Source organism: Meleagris gallopavo, chromosome 16 (genome assembly GCF_000146605.3).
Source record: "Meleagris gallopavo isolate NT-WF06-2002-E0010 breed Aviagen turkey brand Nicholas breeding stock chromosome 16, Turkey_5.1, whole genome shotgun sequence".
Taxonomy (NCBI): Eukaryota; Metazoa; Chordata; class Aves; order Galliformes; family Phasianidae; genus Meleagris; species Meleagris gallopavo.
In genome coordinates, this window is record NC_015026.2 from 8,467,382 (window position 1) to 8,484,669 (window position 17,288).

The window sequence follows — 17,288 nt, forward strand, 5'->3', positions numbered from 1 at the left end:
CCCCCTACGAGCGTAAGCGGCGGTACCACGAGGACTCCGGTTCGGATCCCAGCGATTATGAGGAGCAGAAGGAGGAGGAAGAAGCCCGGAAAGTGAAAAGCGGCATTCGTCAGCTTCGCCTCTTCAGCGCTGAGGAGTGTGCCAAGATCGAAGCTCGCATTGACGACGTGGTGTCCAGGGCTGAGAAAGGGCTCTACAAAGAGCACACGGTGGATCGAGCCCCGCTGCGGAACAAGTATTTTTTTGGGGAGGGTTACACCTATGGGTCTCAGCTGCAGAGGAGAGGCCCTGGGCAGGAGCGCCTGTACCCGCGTGGGGAGGTGGATGCCATCCCTGAGTGGGTGCACGACCTGGTGATCAGGAAGCTGGTGGAGCACCGGGTGATCCCCGAGGGCTTTGTGAACAGTGCCGTGATCAACGACTATCAGCCCGGGGGCTGCATTGTCTCCCACGTGGACCCCATCCATATCTTCGAGCGGCCCATCGTCTCGGTGTCATTCTTCAGCGATTCTGCGCTCTGCTTCGGGTGTAAGTTCCAGTTCAAACCCATCCGGGTGTCGGAGCCCGTGCTGTTCCTGCCAGTGAAGAGAGGAAGCGTCACGGTGCTCAGGTAACTTGCTGTGCTGGCCTCTGTGTGGCTGTGTGCTGAGATGTGGTTGTGTAATGCTCATTACGAGACAGGCGGGCACGCGCCCCGATGGCAGTTTGGGCTCATCTGCCTTTAGACGTGCAGCACGAGGGGTCAGGGCGCCCTGCTGTCACAGTGGATGGTGATGGGAGAGATGGGGGCTATTTCCTTTTGTAGAGGTCCAGATCTGAGTGTGGTCACTTGTGGGGTTGGGCTTTCCCACAGTTCCCGTGAACAGTGGAAATGTGTATCGAGATACAAAATGGATCCCATGCCCGTGAGCTGGCTGAGACAGAGCTCCTGGTTCTATTCTTAGCTTGGCCTTCCTGACGTGACCTTAAGTGTAGAGAGGTGGTGTGAGTAGCCTCATCCCAGTCCATGAATTGAGACAGACAGACCCTCACCTGTGGGACACTGATGGGGGAGACCTGAGCGCAGACCCTTGTGGGACCATCCCTTGGAGGTGCAGCGTAAACGCAGCACGACAGCAATGCTTGCAGCTTGCAGGCATGAGAAATGCCTTTACTGGTGTTCCTGCAAGCAGGGGAAGCGCAGTGGAGGTGAAATGACCTGCCCAAGGTCATGGAGCAAGCCAGCAGTGCAGCTGGGATTGGCACTGGGGAACGCTTGCTTCCTAATCACTGCTGTCCACCCGTGGGTGCACAGAGCCCCAGGCAGCAGGGGGACATCAGCATGGGCTGCTACACGTGGCCCCACGGAGCCCAGAAGCCCCTTGGTACCACGGAAGGCAGCTGGAAGCTGGTGCTGGGGCTTCCTGCCTTGCTCAGCACAAGTCCCTCTTGTCCTGAAGGTCAGAGTGCTCTCTGCCAGCAGTGGGATGGCCCAAACTGTGCCAACGGTGCTCTGAGCGACCAGCGATATCTTTTGGGGGGAGAGGGGGGGCTGATGAACATCCAGGCCAGTTTTTCAGGGCTCCCCAGTGGTAACCCAATCCTGCACTCCAGCTTGTAAAGCGATCGCTGCAGGGTTCGGGAAGGAATTTTCCCCCCCACGTCCGTCGTGCTGTTGACTGGTGCATCAATAATAAATGCCGGGAGCTCACATCACTTTTATCTGGGAAAAGCGGCGCAAACATTAACTAATCCTCATCGTACCCCCTGCGTTAGGTAACTTGTGCAGATTATCGAGGGATGAGAGAGCCAGCGAGAGGACACGGCAGCAGGGAGGGCTCTCCCGAGGCTAAGGACGTTCGCTATGGTGCATGAGGCTGGGGCAGGGAGCGTGCAGAAGGGCAGAGGTCAGCGCTGGGAGGGAGCCATGGGGAAGTGCCCTTTTACTGCAAGAGCACTGCGTGCTCGGCAGCCCCTGATCCGGCATGTGTGTGAGACATGAGAACTTTCTACCTTCGTTTTCCTGCCAGTGATGTGAACCGCTGCAATGCCTTCCCCTGGAGAAGGTACTGTTTTCACCAGGAAACCTCTGGTGGCCCTCAGTGTGAAGTGGGATTGGGATTCCTGCAGCACTCTCTGGGATGAGGAGCAGTGTTTGCTCCAGGACAGGAGAATCGCGTTTTCTCGTCCTTTACACCACCACTCCTCCAGAACTGCTGGGAAGAGAGGGCAGCTATGGTTTCCCAGAATGGGAGTGTGTTCCGTGCCAGGCCCTGTGTGTGTCACATGCAGGGTTCGTGGTCTGGGTGCTGCAATCTGTTCGTTGGAATGGCTGAAGCAGTCGTACTGAGCAAGTCAAGGTGTTTTTAATGCCAGAATAGGAAAGTTGGTGTCTGGGCAGCCCAATGCTGGCTTTGCTAGCTTCATCCAGCAGTTAGATGTTCTCGCTTTCCAGCAAATAATAGACTGTAAAATGGAGATTGTTTCGATTTCAGTGCAGCAGTTAGCAGCTACTTAGCACTCACTTAAGAGTGATTTTGCCAGTGATTCTTCTGTGATGATACTGTCCCGGCCAGATAGGAGTTGGTGGACCGGCAAACCTCCTCTTCTCCATTCTGAGGTCTGATAGCAGAGAGGAGATGTGCAGCACGGCAGGAGGACCTCAGGGGTGCAGGGGTGTACCTCTGGATCCAGTTCTCAGTCACATTTAAGCCAACTCTCCAAACTTGGCTTTTTCTCCTCCCAGTAAACAGTTGCTGAAGGCAGTTGCCCTGGAGATAGGAAAACGGCGCAGATAGAAACAGAGTGCTTGTAATGTCTGCTTCCAGCACTGCTGGGTCGGGGCTGCTCCGTTTGTTTGTTGCCGTGTGGATATCCTGGGGATCTAAAGAGAGCTCCCGCGTTTCTCTGCCCCCACATCTCCAGCCATCTCTTCCCAGGTCATGCATGTCCTACTCTCAGCAATATGTGCAAAACCGACGCGAGGGGTTTCCCCATTTCCCTGACCCGATGCTCTGTCTCTCCCTGGGGGTAGGTTCAGGTTTATTTCAGTTAGGCTTTGCCTCGTGGCACTGCATGTGCAGCACATTGCTAGTTAAACTTTACAGTAAACCGAAGCGTTTGTCTAACAACGCTGTGGTGTTTGCAAATACTGAACCTCCTTCGGGCTGTGAAGTATTCTCTGACAGCGTGTTAGGTTTTAAGTGTCCTCTTCGAAGAGTTTTGGAGGTGGAACAGGAATTCTGGTGGCTGTGCTGCATACCTGAGGACAAAGGCTGAGCCATCCCAGCCACCGCTGCTCAGCCCTTTGCTCTGCCATCGAGGTATTTTTTTCTGTTTGCATTCCTAGCGCTGATTTACCCTCATATGTTCCAGGAGAGGACCCCCCAGGCCCTCTCTGCAGTGGCTGCAGGGTTTGTCCCTTTGCTGCACATCGTCTAGGCCAGGAGGAAATGGCAGCGGCGTGTTGCAGTGCTGTGGGGCTCAAGCAGCCCGAGTCAGGCTGCAGTGCGCCTCAGCCGTCGGCTTGCTGAAGTTGGTTGCTCACTGGACCATGTTTATGAGGAGCTTTTTTTCCCGTTTAAAGAAAAAACCAACAAAATAATTCAATAAGCATCAATCAGTAGAAGCAGTGTGGAGGAGATGGAGGAACTTGCACATCCGCCTGGGGAACATGTGCTTTTGGAGGAGAGAAAGGGAGCTGGGTGGGGTGTGGAGGCTCTGGGATGGGCAGCTCCAGCCGGGCTGCGCACTGCAGCACACAGGAGATCTCGACACCTGGAGAGTTTTTGTTGGATTTCCACATAGTGCATCTGAGCACTGTGGTTGGAAGTGCAAAGCTGCGGTTAGCCAGAGGAGTAAATTGCTAATGGTAACGTTTCCACAGCTCTGAGCTTGTGCACGGACTGGCTTTCCTTCTGAAGGTGGCAATGCTCAGTGCACAGAGCGGGTCTGTTCCCTGCTGCACAGAGCAGCGCTGGGAGCGTCGTGACGTTTGTGTCTCTTGTTGTCTAGAGGCATGGCTGATGGCAGTGCTGCTCGGAGCCTCTGGGGAATGAACCTGCTTTCTTCCCAGCTGGAGGAACCACTGCACAACTGCCTGGATTAGACATCTTTCCAGAAAAGTCTGAGCCCTCAGCAAAGGCCCTTGGTGCCTCAGCTTTGCTCAGAGCAAGCCCTGCGTGTGCTGGTGGTGATGAGGCAGAGATCTGTTCCAGCCCTGCTCCAGCTGGTTGATGCCGCATCGGTGCTTTGTGGCAGCAGCTTTTTCAAACCGCAGGTGAAGCCTGAGCTCAGTAACTGCTCCGGCCTGGCCCTATCCAGCCCCTGGAAGTATTTCTCTAGAGATTGTGCAGAGCTTCAGGGCTTGCTTTCTGCTGATGTTTATGCAAAAAATCTCTGCTTCTATCTCCATATGAATCACTAATGTTGTGGCTTTGTGTTAACTCTTCTGGACTGAAAAAGAGATGTGGGGAGGAGCTGTGAATATGTAAGATCCAAGAGATTAGTTGGGGTCAAGGTGTTAGTTGGGCCTGTGGGTGGCATCTGTGCTTCTCCTCGTTCATCTGAAAGGTGCTCTGGGCTGCACGCATCATGCTCAGGTGTTCTCGTAAGTGTTTTTGTGGGCAGCAATTTAGGACTTTCTTTCCTGGATCATTCCTGCCCCTATGCTTTGGTTTTGTCCTCCAGGCAAGAGCAGAAATCCCTGGGCACGTCCTTGATATCCTTATGGGGGTTTTGTTGCAGTGCGTGTCCCTTCACTTCATGCTCTTGGCTGCCATCAGGATGTGGTGAGGCCAGGATAGGCCAAGAGGGTTCTGCTGGCACCAGCAGGGCAACTGTGACCCAACCAAATAACCTCTTTCTGTTCCTCAGCTCAGTGCTTCTGCAAACCCCTCTGCAAGAAGGCTGTGCAGAGGTTCTCCCCATGCTTGGCAAGGTGCAGGCTGAGTTCCCGCCATCAGTGTGGCACTGGGGCTGACTGACAGTCCCCCTTAGGGTCTGGAGCAACAGGACTACTGCTTTGGGACCATAAGCTCTTAAAACTGCTTTGGAAGTGAGCTGAGAGCCGGTTCCTGTATGGGGATAGCTATGGGAGGCTGAGCTGACATCTTGCACAGGTCTCGAAGCAGCCATCCTCCTGATGTTTGCTGAGGATGTGCTGAGCTGAATATTAACGTGGATGATATTAACGGATTCGCTGGAGCTTGACGCAGAGATTCCTGGAATGTAATAGAGCATTATTAGAAGCCCCTCTGCATTGCACTGTGTTGCTCTGCAGCCCCCTTGAAGGGGCAAGGGACGGTCAGCAGCTCCTCTTCTGGTGGATCTTAGGTCTGAGCTGCCTTCTCAAAGCAGCAAATCTCTCTTTGAGCAAGAGGTGAGCGTTTCTAGATGAGTGGGTGAATTACCTAACCAGATAAAGGGAACCTGCTCCTATTCCAGAGAGGGCGTGCGTGTGTGTGTGTGTCTAGCTGCAAACCCACATGAAACAGCTTCCAACCTTCATGTGAGGCTGGGAGCACAGCACTGCCCCTGGGAAGCACAGTGGGATTTCTTGGAGACAAGCGGTTCCTGTGTTGGGTTCACCCAGGGCATGTTGTGCTGGCGTTCAGCACTCCTTCACCCCGAGGCCTTCCTGTCCTCGTCGGCCATTTCAGGAGGCGTTTCGCTTCTCCTTCCCCATGCCAGACTGGATGAGGCTGCTGTGCACAGCAGCAGGCAGAGGGCAGCCCACCCCTCATTAGCACCTGTAATGATGGTGAGGCGGGTGAGTGTCAAAGACCCCCTCAAAGATGCTCCGGCAGCAGCTGCTTGTCAGTGCCTCTGGTTACACACCGTGTCAGGGCGCACTGTGCATCTTGGTGATGATGGATGGCTTTTTCTCAGTGAGGTGCTTGAGAGCAATGCGGTGATTTTTTTTTTATTCTCTTGCACGCTAATCTCTTGATGAAGCTTTCGTAAATGAATTGACTGAATTTACACCCCATAAACTCATTTTCAACATGACTTATTTCATGATGTTGTGGCAGGTGGCAGTTTCCTCTGGTGTATGCTAAAAAAAAAAAAAACTTAAATCAACAATTAAGAAAAAAAAAGGCCTGACTGTTACCATGCTCGTTCTGCAAACCCAGCTCCTGTGTGCCTGGGGAATGGTGTGGTGTTTGGAGGAGGAATTTGTGGGGGAAGTTGGGAAATGGCTGGCCAAAGCGTGCTGCTGAGCCTGGCAACCGCTTTACCCTCCTGCCTGTCATCTTTCTCACCACGGCTCTTTGTTTTTGTTGTCAGTGGATACGCAGCCGATGAAATTACACACTGTATTCGACCACAGGACATCAAGGAGAGAAGAGCTGTCATCATTCTTCGAAAGTAAGTGTTGAAGCTTTCTGGACAGTAAGGCACCCTTGGATGCGGTGGTGTTATTTTACGATGCTTTGCAAGGAAGGCTTTAAAAAGATGCCTTGCTTGTTGATGTGCTGAGCTGACCTTAAATCTTCGCTAGATCTCCCTCTGATGCTCATTTGTGTCCTGCCATACCCATCACTTGGTCAATGGAACTTGTTACTGCAGAGTTAATCACTTCTTGGCTCTCTGCAGCAGTACTTCGTTGTTGTACCTGAGTTTGCCAGCACTGTTGGTGTCCAAGCACCTGGCTTTCATTGCCTGCCTAACCCCAAGCAGCTGGGGTTTCAGACTCTTGCTTTGGGCTGCACGTTCAGGTGTCTGATCGTATGATACCAACATAGCTGAGTCACCTGGACAGTCCTTTGAAGCTGATGCTTATGATAAAGAATCTTCTATAAAGCAGACTGCTTTCTTGGTAGCATGCCTTTCATTTCCTGGAAGGGAGAGGAAGGTTCTGGCTTTGAAGGGAAATGAATGCAGCAAATTCAGCAGTCAGTTTACAGAGCTCATCCTTTGAGGGTGGTGCTGGGAAGCCAAACTCTGTGAGTTGCTCTGTTTTAGAAGATGTGTTGTCTTGGTCAGCTGATGGTATTTCATCAGTTGATTTGACGTAAACCCAGAGAAAACCATGGGCATGGTGGCAGGGTTGCAGCTGTGGCTCAGGCTGGCATGAGGCTAGCAGAAAAGCAGTCTAGATTCAGAGTTCTGGAACTTCTGGGCAGCCTAGCTGGTTCCAAAACGAATCTGGTGACATTGTGGAGATAAGGCACAAAGCCAGCAGAGTGCAGTTGGACATCTGGATAGAGAGACCCATGAAATGAAGGCAAATGAAGCAGCCCTGAGGCATTAGCACAGCAAAATCAGAACAGACCTAGGGAGGCAGGACGAGATGTGGCAGGTGACAGAATAGGATGACAGATGGATTGGAATCATGCCCTCTGGTTGCTGGTTATTGACACGATGGGGGTAAGGTGAGATGGCTAACAACTGTTAGGTTCAACTTGTTGGTTTCTACAGCCAGTGAGAAGCAGTGAGTGCTAATGAACCCAGATCCCATAGCAAGAAAGGCCTGAATTTAGGTGCTCTGGGACAGAGAAGCTGCCTGTCCCAAACTGTGGAGCAGTTCCTTGGAAAAGACAGCTCTGGCTGCGTAAACTAAAGCTGCTGAAGTAGTGCAGGTGTATAATGTACCTGTTTAAAGCAGCTCTACTTCTTGCCTTCATCAGCCTCTATAAGCTAAGGATGTTATTTCATTCTAGTCTGGCTGCCCTCAAAGTGCACCTGGCAAGCATGTAGCTAGCCAAGGCATCCTGCCTGGCTGACCCGGGCAGTGCTGCTGAACAGACGGGGCCTGTTAGCACCCAGCAGAGCCATGCTGACTGCATTGGCTCAGCCATCCTTCTGCAGCAGTGCGCCCTTCTGGCTTCCCTAGAGGAGCCTGAATTGCTTAGTGTCAGAGCAAAAGTGTCTCTGCCCAGTCATGCACAGACAGCCATGGGCTGGCTGGCTGGACTGGCAGGCTGAATGCAACCACAACAGGATTTCTCTCTGAGAAAAGTGGGAACTCTCCGGTCATTATCTTTGTTTAATCTCCATAGAGCTTAGCGATCCCGGGGGATGCACGGCCACCGCCTGTTTGCCAAGGGGTGCACTCTGACTGTTGCCAAATAGAGCTCATGAATTGTGGCTTATCCCTTGTGACGGGGACTGTCTCCTTGGCTGGCCCTAGGCGCAGGCATGCACGCACAGCAGGGCTGCGGTGACCTTTGTCTGCGCCTGCATCCCTGGAGCATCTCTACTGCCGTTCCCCAGTCCCAGATCATGCGACTGGTGCAGTCTGAATTAGCAAGTTATGCAACCAGGAAAACAGCCGCTTCCACGAGCAGCCTGCATGCACGCGAGGCTGGGGAGCAGCCTGTGACCTCGTAAAACTCATCTTTCATGGTGAGAATGAGCCCGGAGCTTTCCAGAAGAATCAGGCACCCTGCGGTTGTGTCGCAGCGGCATAAACTTTGCTGCTTGCAGGAGCTGTGAATAAGCTGGCAAAGGCTGCTGGGCCCCAGACTCTGGAGTCTGGATCTGTTGCCTCCGCTCTGGGCACGTGGTTCTGGAGACTGTTCTCCTGACGCTGCCAGCAAAAACTGAGCTGGAGAAGTGGCTGGGTTTTTCAGGATGCTTCAGAGCAGCGTGGTTACCAAGTAGGTCAGCAGCACTTCAGAGCTGCTGCGTGATGGTATTTGCAGTGCTCCCTGCGTGTTGGAGCACAGGGCTGCAGGGAGCCAGCGAAGTTCAGAAGCTTTGAGCAAGGGGGAAGGAATGATGCGCTGGATTTCAAGAGATGCTCAGAGAGGTCGTGTGGGAGGTGGGGGGTAAAAATGAGACCTGTTCAGGTGGGTCTTGAAAGTCATTTTAGAGGTCTTACACAGCCACATTTAAGCAATTCTTCGTAGGCCATCACACAGGGGAGTTATTTTATTTAACTTGAACTTTGGTAGGTAATTTACTTTCATTTTTAGCATGGCTCTTGCTTCTCTCCACTCCTGCAGCACAAATCTGTATTGCTCTGTGGAGACAGAGCATGGCTGATATCCTCTTGCCTTTGCAGTATATTTGCTGTGATTTTTTTATTTTTAATTGCAATCATGTAGTTGTCATATTTAAGAGGTACTTGAATGACCTAACTTCTCTAGGGCAGGATCAGCAATGCCTTTACTGTTCTAGCTGCATTGGTCCAGTCCTGGTGCTGAGAATGGCTCAGGCTGATGGCTTTGCAGCCTGGCCAGCTGCCTGTGGAAGTTTTCTTCATTTCTGGCATACCCACCTTCATTTTTGCCATCCTGGCATCGCCCTGGTTAACTGGAGAGTCTCTTCCTGGAGGCACAGAGGAAGCTTGGCAGTTGAACTTGCTTCATAACAGGAGTTTAGGTTAGAATTATCTTGCTTCAAAAGCTAAGGTTAAGCACTGAGGGACAAGTAGTGATTCTTCCCTTTCTTTTACCCAGACCCCTCTGGTATTCAGCCCTGATCCTGTGGAAGCAGACAGGCTGCAGGAACAGCATCAGGATGCCCTTTTTTTCCAGGAAGTGGCACTGTGGGTCACCAGCACCATCTTTTATTGTGTTTTGCTCATTCTTAGGCTTCAATTTGTGCTTTGAAATAGACTTTAGAAGTTTTTGCAAATTGAACCTGGTAACTACGTTGTGCTGGGAGATGGTGATAGCACCACGCGAAGGCATTGCTCTGTCAAGCTTTCATTTGTGCCGCACAGCCATTGCTCAGCCTCTTGCCTCTCTCCATACATGCATAGAAGCTGCTGGCTGCAGCCATACCTGGGCCAGGAGCAGTGGCAGCTTTATTCCAGCACGAACTGCTGTGCTGCTGGAGGGGCTGTGGTGTGGCTGCTGGTTACTAAATCTTCTTCTGACTTGTGCTTTGACTCCTGCCTTAAACTTCTTATTCGAGCTGAGAAATGCCTGACCCCATGAGATCTCAGACACAGTAAGGAGTTTCCAGATAGAAGCAGTTATTATCAGTGTTGGTGATGATGGATTTCACAGTGCATCTCCCAGATGGCTTAACTGGAGTTGCAAGTTATTGAAGAGTCACTGTGATTTCATAGGATGTCCCAGGTGCTTGAACACCTTTGCTCAATATCCTATCGCTGTGATTGCAGTGAGCCAGCACCTTTCCTGTCCATGGTGGCCGTGCTGACCCCTAAGCTTTCCTCTGTCTTTAGAAAGCAGTAAAGATTAAAAGCTGAAGCTTCAAGTAGGAAGAAGCTGCAGCTTGTTCTTCTGTTGGATGTAACAGTCCTGACCCTCTTTCAGAGCTGAGTGCTTGGGATTGAGGGTTCTACTTCAGTGCATCTAGGACAAATACCTATTGCAGCCTGCTAGCAATTCAGTTGAAATACTTTGCAAATTCTCTTTTTTTTTTTTTTAATATTTGCAGAACAAGACTAGATGCCCCTCGATTGGAAACAAAATCGCTGAGTAGCTCTGTGTTGCCACCAGGTTACGCCTCTGACCGCCTGTCAGGAAGCAACAGGGACCATATCTTGAAACCAAAGCGGTCCCATCGCAAAGCAGATCCCGATGCTGCTCACAGGTATGTTGATCTTGGCTAGGGGTGAGGTTTTGGATGTTATCTCTGGGTCACCAAACAGCTGAGGTCTCTGGCACGAGAGTTTGTGCAGCGTGCTTACAGCATCCTGGTTTGCACCACTTTGCCAGGAGCTGGGAAGCACCTCCCAGATGTGTTCTGTGGTGTATGGATCTGTGTTATCAGTGAGGTTCTTTATACGTTCCTCCTAGGCTTGTGGGGACTAAGCTCTGGCTGTAAGCAGCTTACATTGTTTATCGTGTGAATGGCATAATGAAGAAGCAATAGATTTGGCTGCCTCTTGATAATGCAGTCATTCAGAACAATGGTTTCCCTGCAGCTAATTATTTTTGACCTCTATTGCCAAGCAACCTGTGCAGGTGTGTTGAAGTATATTATGAAAGCAGTCTTCGAGGTTTTGTGAACTGGGAAGGGTGAAGGTCTCCTTGGGAAGCTCCATAGTGCTACTTTGCTTCCAGAGCTGTGTGTATATGTTTTTGTGTGTGTGAGTGTGTGTGTAAGCAAACTGTGGATGCGTAAGCCTGACCTACAAGAGAGCTCCTTGCTGAAGCTCCAGACAGCTTGAGTTCTGTGGCAAGGCTTCCCTTAAACACCACCTTGCTGTGTGTGAATGTACTGATAGCCAGTCTGCCAGCTGTCATGCAATATTCCTGGTATTCTTTAATTCTAAAGCTCCCCAAGGGTTGAGGTGGATTCTCTGCACATCATGCAAAACCAAAAGCCTGGCGTGGCTGTGGGGCTCAGCTGTTGTGAAGTTCCAGCCCGTGTTTCAACCTGTCCTGGTGAAGGAGAAGGGTGGGGATGGATTGTTTATGAGCAGTGATCAGAACTCAGGATGACTGGTCACATAGATCACGAAGAGAAGCGAGGCTGCAAATAAAATCTTACCTCTGAGCATGCAGTGCTCCTGTGTGTGATTAAGGGAGTGGTCATGCAGGGCAAAGTCTGCAGATCCGTGAGAGCTGATGTGAAGGTGGAGATGCACCTTACTGGGATGCGAGCTCAGCACAGTCCCCTGCAGTGGATGGTATCTAAAGACTCTGAAGGGTCCAAAAGTACTGCAGGTAAATAGCTCAGATAGCACATCTGTCAGAGGAACTCAGTAGTTGCCACCTGGGATAAATTTGAGTGGTCTGTGCAGCCGTGAATCCTTCCAGCATGGTCATACCATGAACTGAACTGATTGCAGGTGAGAGCAGAGGCAGCTTTACATAAATACTAATTGCAATGTGATAATGTTTGAGAGAACTAGTAGAAAGGACAAAAGAGCTCAGAGTTGTGGTTTAATCCTGCACTGTAAGTATCCTAGCAGCTTAGCACGGAGCTGAGCTCGTTCTTGAGCTCCTCTGTAGGAGGCAGACCTCTCTTCCAAAGGAATGTTTGTTGGTACCACAAGCTGCACTTCAGGAGGGCTGATCAGGCTGTTGGAGGTCTCCCTGGTGGAGATAAAGACCAAAGCTCACTATGTGAAGGCTAAGAACTCACGCTTGTACAAGAAAAGTTCTCTGGTTTTTCATGGGACGTGCAACTTGGCGATGTGCTCCTGCTCTGTTGAGAGCCGTGGACTTAGTACTGGGAGAGCAGTGTGGAAAAAGTCACTCATAATGCTCAACATATGCAGAAATCCAGATGGTATCCGCACAGGGAGTGCTTAAATCCTGCTGTGGATGTGTTCTCACTTCCTCTTTCTCTCTTTCTCCATAGGCCACGGATTCTAGAAATGGATAAAGAGGAGAACAGGCGCTCAGTCCTCTTACCAAAACATAGGAGACGGAGCAACTTCAGCTCTGAGAACTATTGGCGAAGGTCTTACGAGTACACGGAGGACTGTGACGAGGAGGAGGAGGATGGCAGCCCAGCTAGGAAAGTTAAAATGAGGCGACACTGAGGAATGCACTTTCCAGGCTTGTGGAGCTGATGAGATTGGCCTCTAGTCTGTGAAAACTTTCTCCTCCCTCTGGCTATTTTCCATTTAGCTTCAGTTTTGGTTTTTCCTTTCAGGCTGAAGAGTAAACAGGAAGGATCTAGCGATTTGTTTTTATGAATGGAGGAATGCTGAGACGTGTGTAAGGACGGAACATGTCCAATTACACGTGGTGTCCTGAGTTATGGGTCTAATGGGCATTTCTACCATAGGAAGCAGATAACGTTATGCCAGGCTCTCTGTTGGAATTTCTTTGAAAACACCAAAAAGTTTAACTGTTTCATTGCGCAAGATTCAAGAATTGTATTTTGTTTTGTTGGTTTCTTTTTTTTTTTTTGCTTTAACTTTCTTCTTTTCCAAATGTTCTAAATATGATGTTGTTAGACCCCAGGAGCTGAAATTCTCTGTGGTGGCCTCATATTCCTTGCTTCACCAAAGGGCTCCTTGGTATGCTTATACCTAGTTGTTGTTGGGTTGTGTTTTAAGGGTGTGTCCTGCAGTAACTGGAAGTTTGAAGCTTTGCAGACTCCTTTTGCTGCATTGATTACAAAGGATTTAGGACATTTGTGTTGCACTTTAGTACCAGTTTTAAATGCCATAGATTTCCTTTCCAGTCCGTTTTCCCTAACCAGCTTGGGCTCACAGCTTTGTGTCCCTGTGCTGCCCTCTCCAAGAAGAATGTACTCAAGCTCTGGTTTCTCAGTGCTATTCTGACCAGTGATCTGTTTTGGCTGAGGATGGAGCCATGGCTGGCTTCACTAGTGTTGGTCCAGTGCTGACCTGAGGTCCGTATTGGAGCCTGGGAGCTGCAGAGCAAGGGACTGCATTGAGTATGTGCTGCTTTCCAGAGCTAGAGACAGCAAAGAGGAGTGGGAGGGAGGCTGTGCTAGGGGGAATGCTTGCCTTGGGACCCCCTGAGAAGACTTGGGGTGCTGCTGGGTACGGAGGAGCTCTGTTTTGGCCCACAGGATGTTTGTCAGCTATCACTGCAGCAGTTGTCTGATGCCTTCTTGTTTCTGTGTGTATTCTGGGGTAGGGACTCTGCTTGCCCCAGGAGGTGATGAGAGGCGTGAGACATCTCACCCTGTGGAGGTAATGTTAGAAGTCTGCCTTCTTCCTTGTCTTTTCTCACCAGTTTGTGTTTTCCCTGCCTGAAATCTGTGTTTTGCAGGTTTGGGGCCCAACACCATATTTAGAACCCTACTTTTAAGAAACTTTCTCCAATTGATTCTTCGAACCCAAGTGTTGGCAGTTATAAGGAGTAGTCTTATTTTTAAATTTTTACTGCTTTGTTCTTCCTTGAATTGTAGTTTTTCTTAGTGTTGTGTCCTCTACTCTTCATGATCTGCACGCTTGGCAATAAAAAGATGTAATATATTTTGAAACCCGTTTGCTGCTGTCTTGAGGAGCTACCGGTCAAAAAACGGGCACTGTTCCTTAGTGATGACATCTGGGTCTCATTGTCTTTTTCCTTCCCTGCTGACTTCTGCAGCTCCCACCACTCGTCTGCCCTTTGGCTCACTGCTGAAGCTGGATCTAGCAGTGACGCTAGTGCAAAGGAAATTGCTGTCACCTTCAGCACGGCACTGAGCTGCGGGAGGTTTTGTAGGTGAGGCTCCTACTGCCTGTCTTTGATTCTCTTGATCTGATTGCTTTCCTGGTGAGAGCTCTCATTGGCTCGCTGTGGAGCTTTGAGAGCAGCCTCATGGCCAGCGTTCGAAGGCACTTACCTACCTGTCTTGTCTGCCCAGAAATCTGGAATTTCATGCATCTGGGACTTCTGAAAGGCTATTATCAGTCCACACTCAGCATTTTGAAGCAGCATTCCTCCCATTCCTAGCTTGCAGCAGAGAATCCAGGCCATCTCTTGGCTACAAACCCCATCTTGGAAAGCTTGGCATTCCCCAGCAGCAAAACAGCATGCAGGGATCAGCGATCTCTTCTCCTCCTTATGGCTGGTGTCTGCAAACATCTCTGGCAAGATAGAAACCTGCTAGTGGGATGCTTGGGGTGGCTGTTCCTAATCCTGGTTTTGCTCTGGACATGCCCCATTCCCTCCAAGGGCATTAGGCTGTGCTGCTTTGTTCTGCTGGCAATAGCAGGGCAGAGCCACCTGTGCTCCCTTGCTGGAGGTCTCTGCTCTGCACAGCCTGCTCTCCCCCTCTCCCAATTTTATGCCTACCTCTGCAATATGGATACTATACTCTGGTGTCTCAACTCACAGTGAAGGCAACCTGCCTTCCCGGGGCCACTCCCTGAAGCAGCAGGAGCACTGTGACTCCCATGGGACAAGATAATTTCCACTAAAGGCTGAACAAAGCACCCTGAGGTCTTACCTCCTTGCCTGGTACCATCACCTCATCCCAGTCCTTGTGCGGTCTGTACCTGTGCAGGTATCCTGCTTGTCCCATAGGGTTTTGTATTCCTGCATGCCACCTCTGGGAGCTCTGCCCTCCTTTTCCCCATCCCAGGTCTGTGCTGTGGGTCTGAGCTGGCAGCCATTGCTGGAGCTGCTCTCCTGCCGCCCTCTGCTTCGTTTTGCTTTTAGTTTTCAAGCTGACTGCTTGGGGCTTGACACCTTGGCAAGAGTGGGACACAACCAATCTGACCCATAGGATCTCTTGGGCAAGAGTCCCCAGTGTGCAGGCATGCCATCTCCCCCACTTGTACAGACATTTTATATACACACGGATGTATATGTGTAGATACATGGTTTTTTAACTCTTTTGCACTGAACAACATTGGGGTGAAACCTTGATTTGAAACAAGAAGACACATTTTTCACATGGATCCAGATGTCTAGATCCCTTACTGTGACCTGTTTGGTAAAACCGTGGCTCAAAACACTGCTGATGCTCGTACCTGTTCTCTGTCGTGGCTGTGTGAAGGCTTCGATCAGACCAGCAATGTGAGTCTGGTGTGGAGATGGACTCACGTGCAGGCCTGACCAGGTTGGCTTCTTTGTCTTCATATAATTCAGCCATGCAGTCCTAACTCCTCTCCATCCACCTGCAGCGTGCTGTGTAACCTCCTCGCCCGTCCTGGAGTATAAGGCTGTGTATGATGTGATGACCCCACGAGCACACAGACCCACAGCCCAGACCATGAGAACTGTCTTTCCTAAGGAAGGGGGAGGTAGATGAAAGTTGTCCCTGCTTTTCTGCAAAGGGAGGAATTTGGGTTTGCTGCCCTTACCTGCATGTTGAGAAGACTCGGCGATCCAACCAAGGCTCTTGTGTTGGTTGCGTAGGCTCCACTCGTCCTCTGGAAGAAAACCCAGAGCTGTTTGCCAGCAGTGAGAGGTGAGCTGGCCCAGGGAGGGGCTGTCAGCCCTGTGAGCAGCTCCCTGCCTGGTGGAGGCTGCCAGCTGTGATTTCCACCTCCCTGCAGCACGCAGGGAAGCCCCAGTTTCCACATCTAGCCCTGAACTCAGGGCTGGGACACCATCAGCCACTCGTGCTGGCTTCAGAGATGTCCCAACCCAAACCCATGGCTGGGAATGGACTGGAGGGGGGCTTAAAACATGGCCATGGGGTCTGGCTCCCCATCCAGTGGCAAATTGTCTTTTGTCTGCCAATCGCCTTCCTTTTCCTGGCGAGGAGGAGAAATGCTGAGCCGAGAACCACATCTCTGCTCCTTCCTGCCCCCCCTGCCCAAACTTACAAGTTCTGGCTGACTTTAATTTTGTTTTATAAAATTCTAATTTTTTTTGTTACAAATAATAATAATAAAAAAAGAATAAAAAATAAAAAAGAAAGTGGCAATATTTTTTTCTGTAAGCTTTTCCTAGGAAAAAGCGTGGTTTGTAACAAAGTTGTACAGTTCTGAAGTTTGAGATACGAGAAGTACTGTGTGAAGCGCTGTAAATGGGGCAGAGATTATTTTATGTACAGTCTGACGCAGGGGTGTACTTTTAATTCTGGTTGATTCTTAGGAAGAATTTGGTTCTTCACTGTCAGGGTTTGGAATTTCATGGTTTCATTATTATTTTTTTTTTCTTGTATAGATTGCTGCATTAATTGAATAAAAGCAGAAAGCATCGCTGTGCCTGCCTGTGTGGTGGAGCTGGGATTGCTGTGGGAGAGGGGAGCTCTGGGAGGACACGTGTGCTGCCCTAGAAACCAGGACGGGGTTGCAGTGGGTGCTCCCTGCCTGGTTCTCTGCTTCGGTTCCCCATGGGGCGGATGGCGACGATGTCCCTGTTGTCCCACCATGTTCTAGTCCTGAGGAAATGGGTCAAGCAAGGTGTCTGCACCCTGTGCTTCGGCCTCACTGAGGCCCCTTGTGGGCTGTGCCTCCTGCGAGAGGGCTGGGTGCTGCTTGGCGTGGTTTCCTTCCTCTTCTTCTTCCTCCTTCTCCACAGATTTCTCCCAAAGGAGAGCTGCTGCCCAGGCTGCGATGGGCTCACTGTGGCTGGAGGTGTTCGAGGACCATTGAGGCGTGGCACTGAAGGACGTGGTTTGGTGGCACAGTGTGGATGGTTCGGGGTTGGACTTGGTGACCTCAGAGGGTTTTTCCAACAAATGATTCAGTAGTTCCTGGCCAAGTCCCCATGCTGTGCCCACACGGTACCATCGCGTTCCTCCTGTCAGCCCACAAGAACCCTTCACACTAAGGGTGCCAGGACGGCTGCTGGCCGCCCTCTGTCCCCACCCCAAAGGCCCAACCTGCCCCTGGAGGGAACCTGAAGAGGGAAACCGAGGCACGAGGCCTCGCAGGGCGCAGCGCAACCCCGCAGTGTGCGGGCGGCCCGCCGTTACTCAGCGCGGAGTGCCGGCCCAGCCCTGAGCGCGGCGCCCAACTGACTCAGCCGGGACCGGGCCCTGCGGGTGAGGCCTGCCCTGGGCCGCTCCGTGCG

The 17,288-nt window shown here is 51.0% G+C and overlaps 1 protein-coding gene across 1 annotated transcript in view; it reads left to right on the forward strand.

Annotated features, from left to right (window-relative positions):
* Positions 1-16,471, forward strand: part of ALKBH5 (alkB homolog 5, RNA demethylase) — a 17,591-nt gene extending 1,120 nt beyond the window's left edge. Inside the window, exons 3-6 of the mRNA XM_010719826.2 lie at positions 2-610; positions 6,268-6,348; positions 10,336-10,491; positions 12,211-16,471. Coding sequence (XP_010718128.1) covers positions 2-610; positions 6,268-6,348; positions 10,336-10,491; positions 12,211-12,394 — 1,030 coding nt within the window. The 3' untranslated portion in view covers positions 12,395-16,471. The remainder of the gene's footprint in view (position 1; positions 611-6,267; positions 6,349-10,335; positions 10,492-12,210) is intronic.
* The last annotated feature ends 817 nt before the right edge of the window (positions 16,472-17,288 follow it).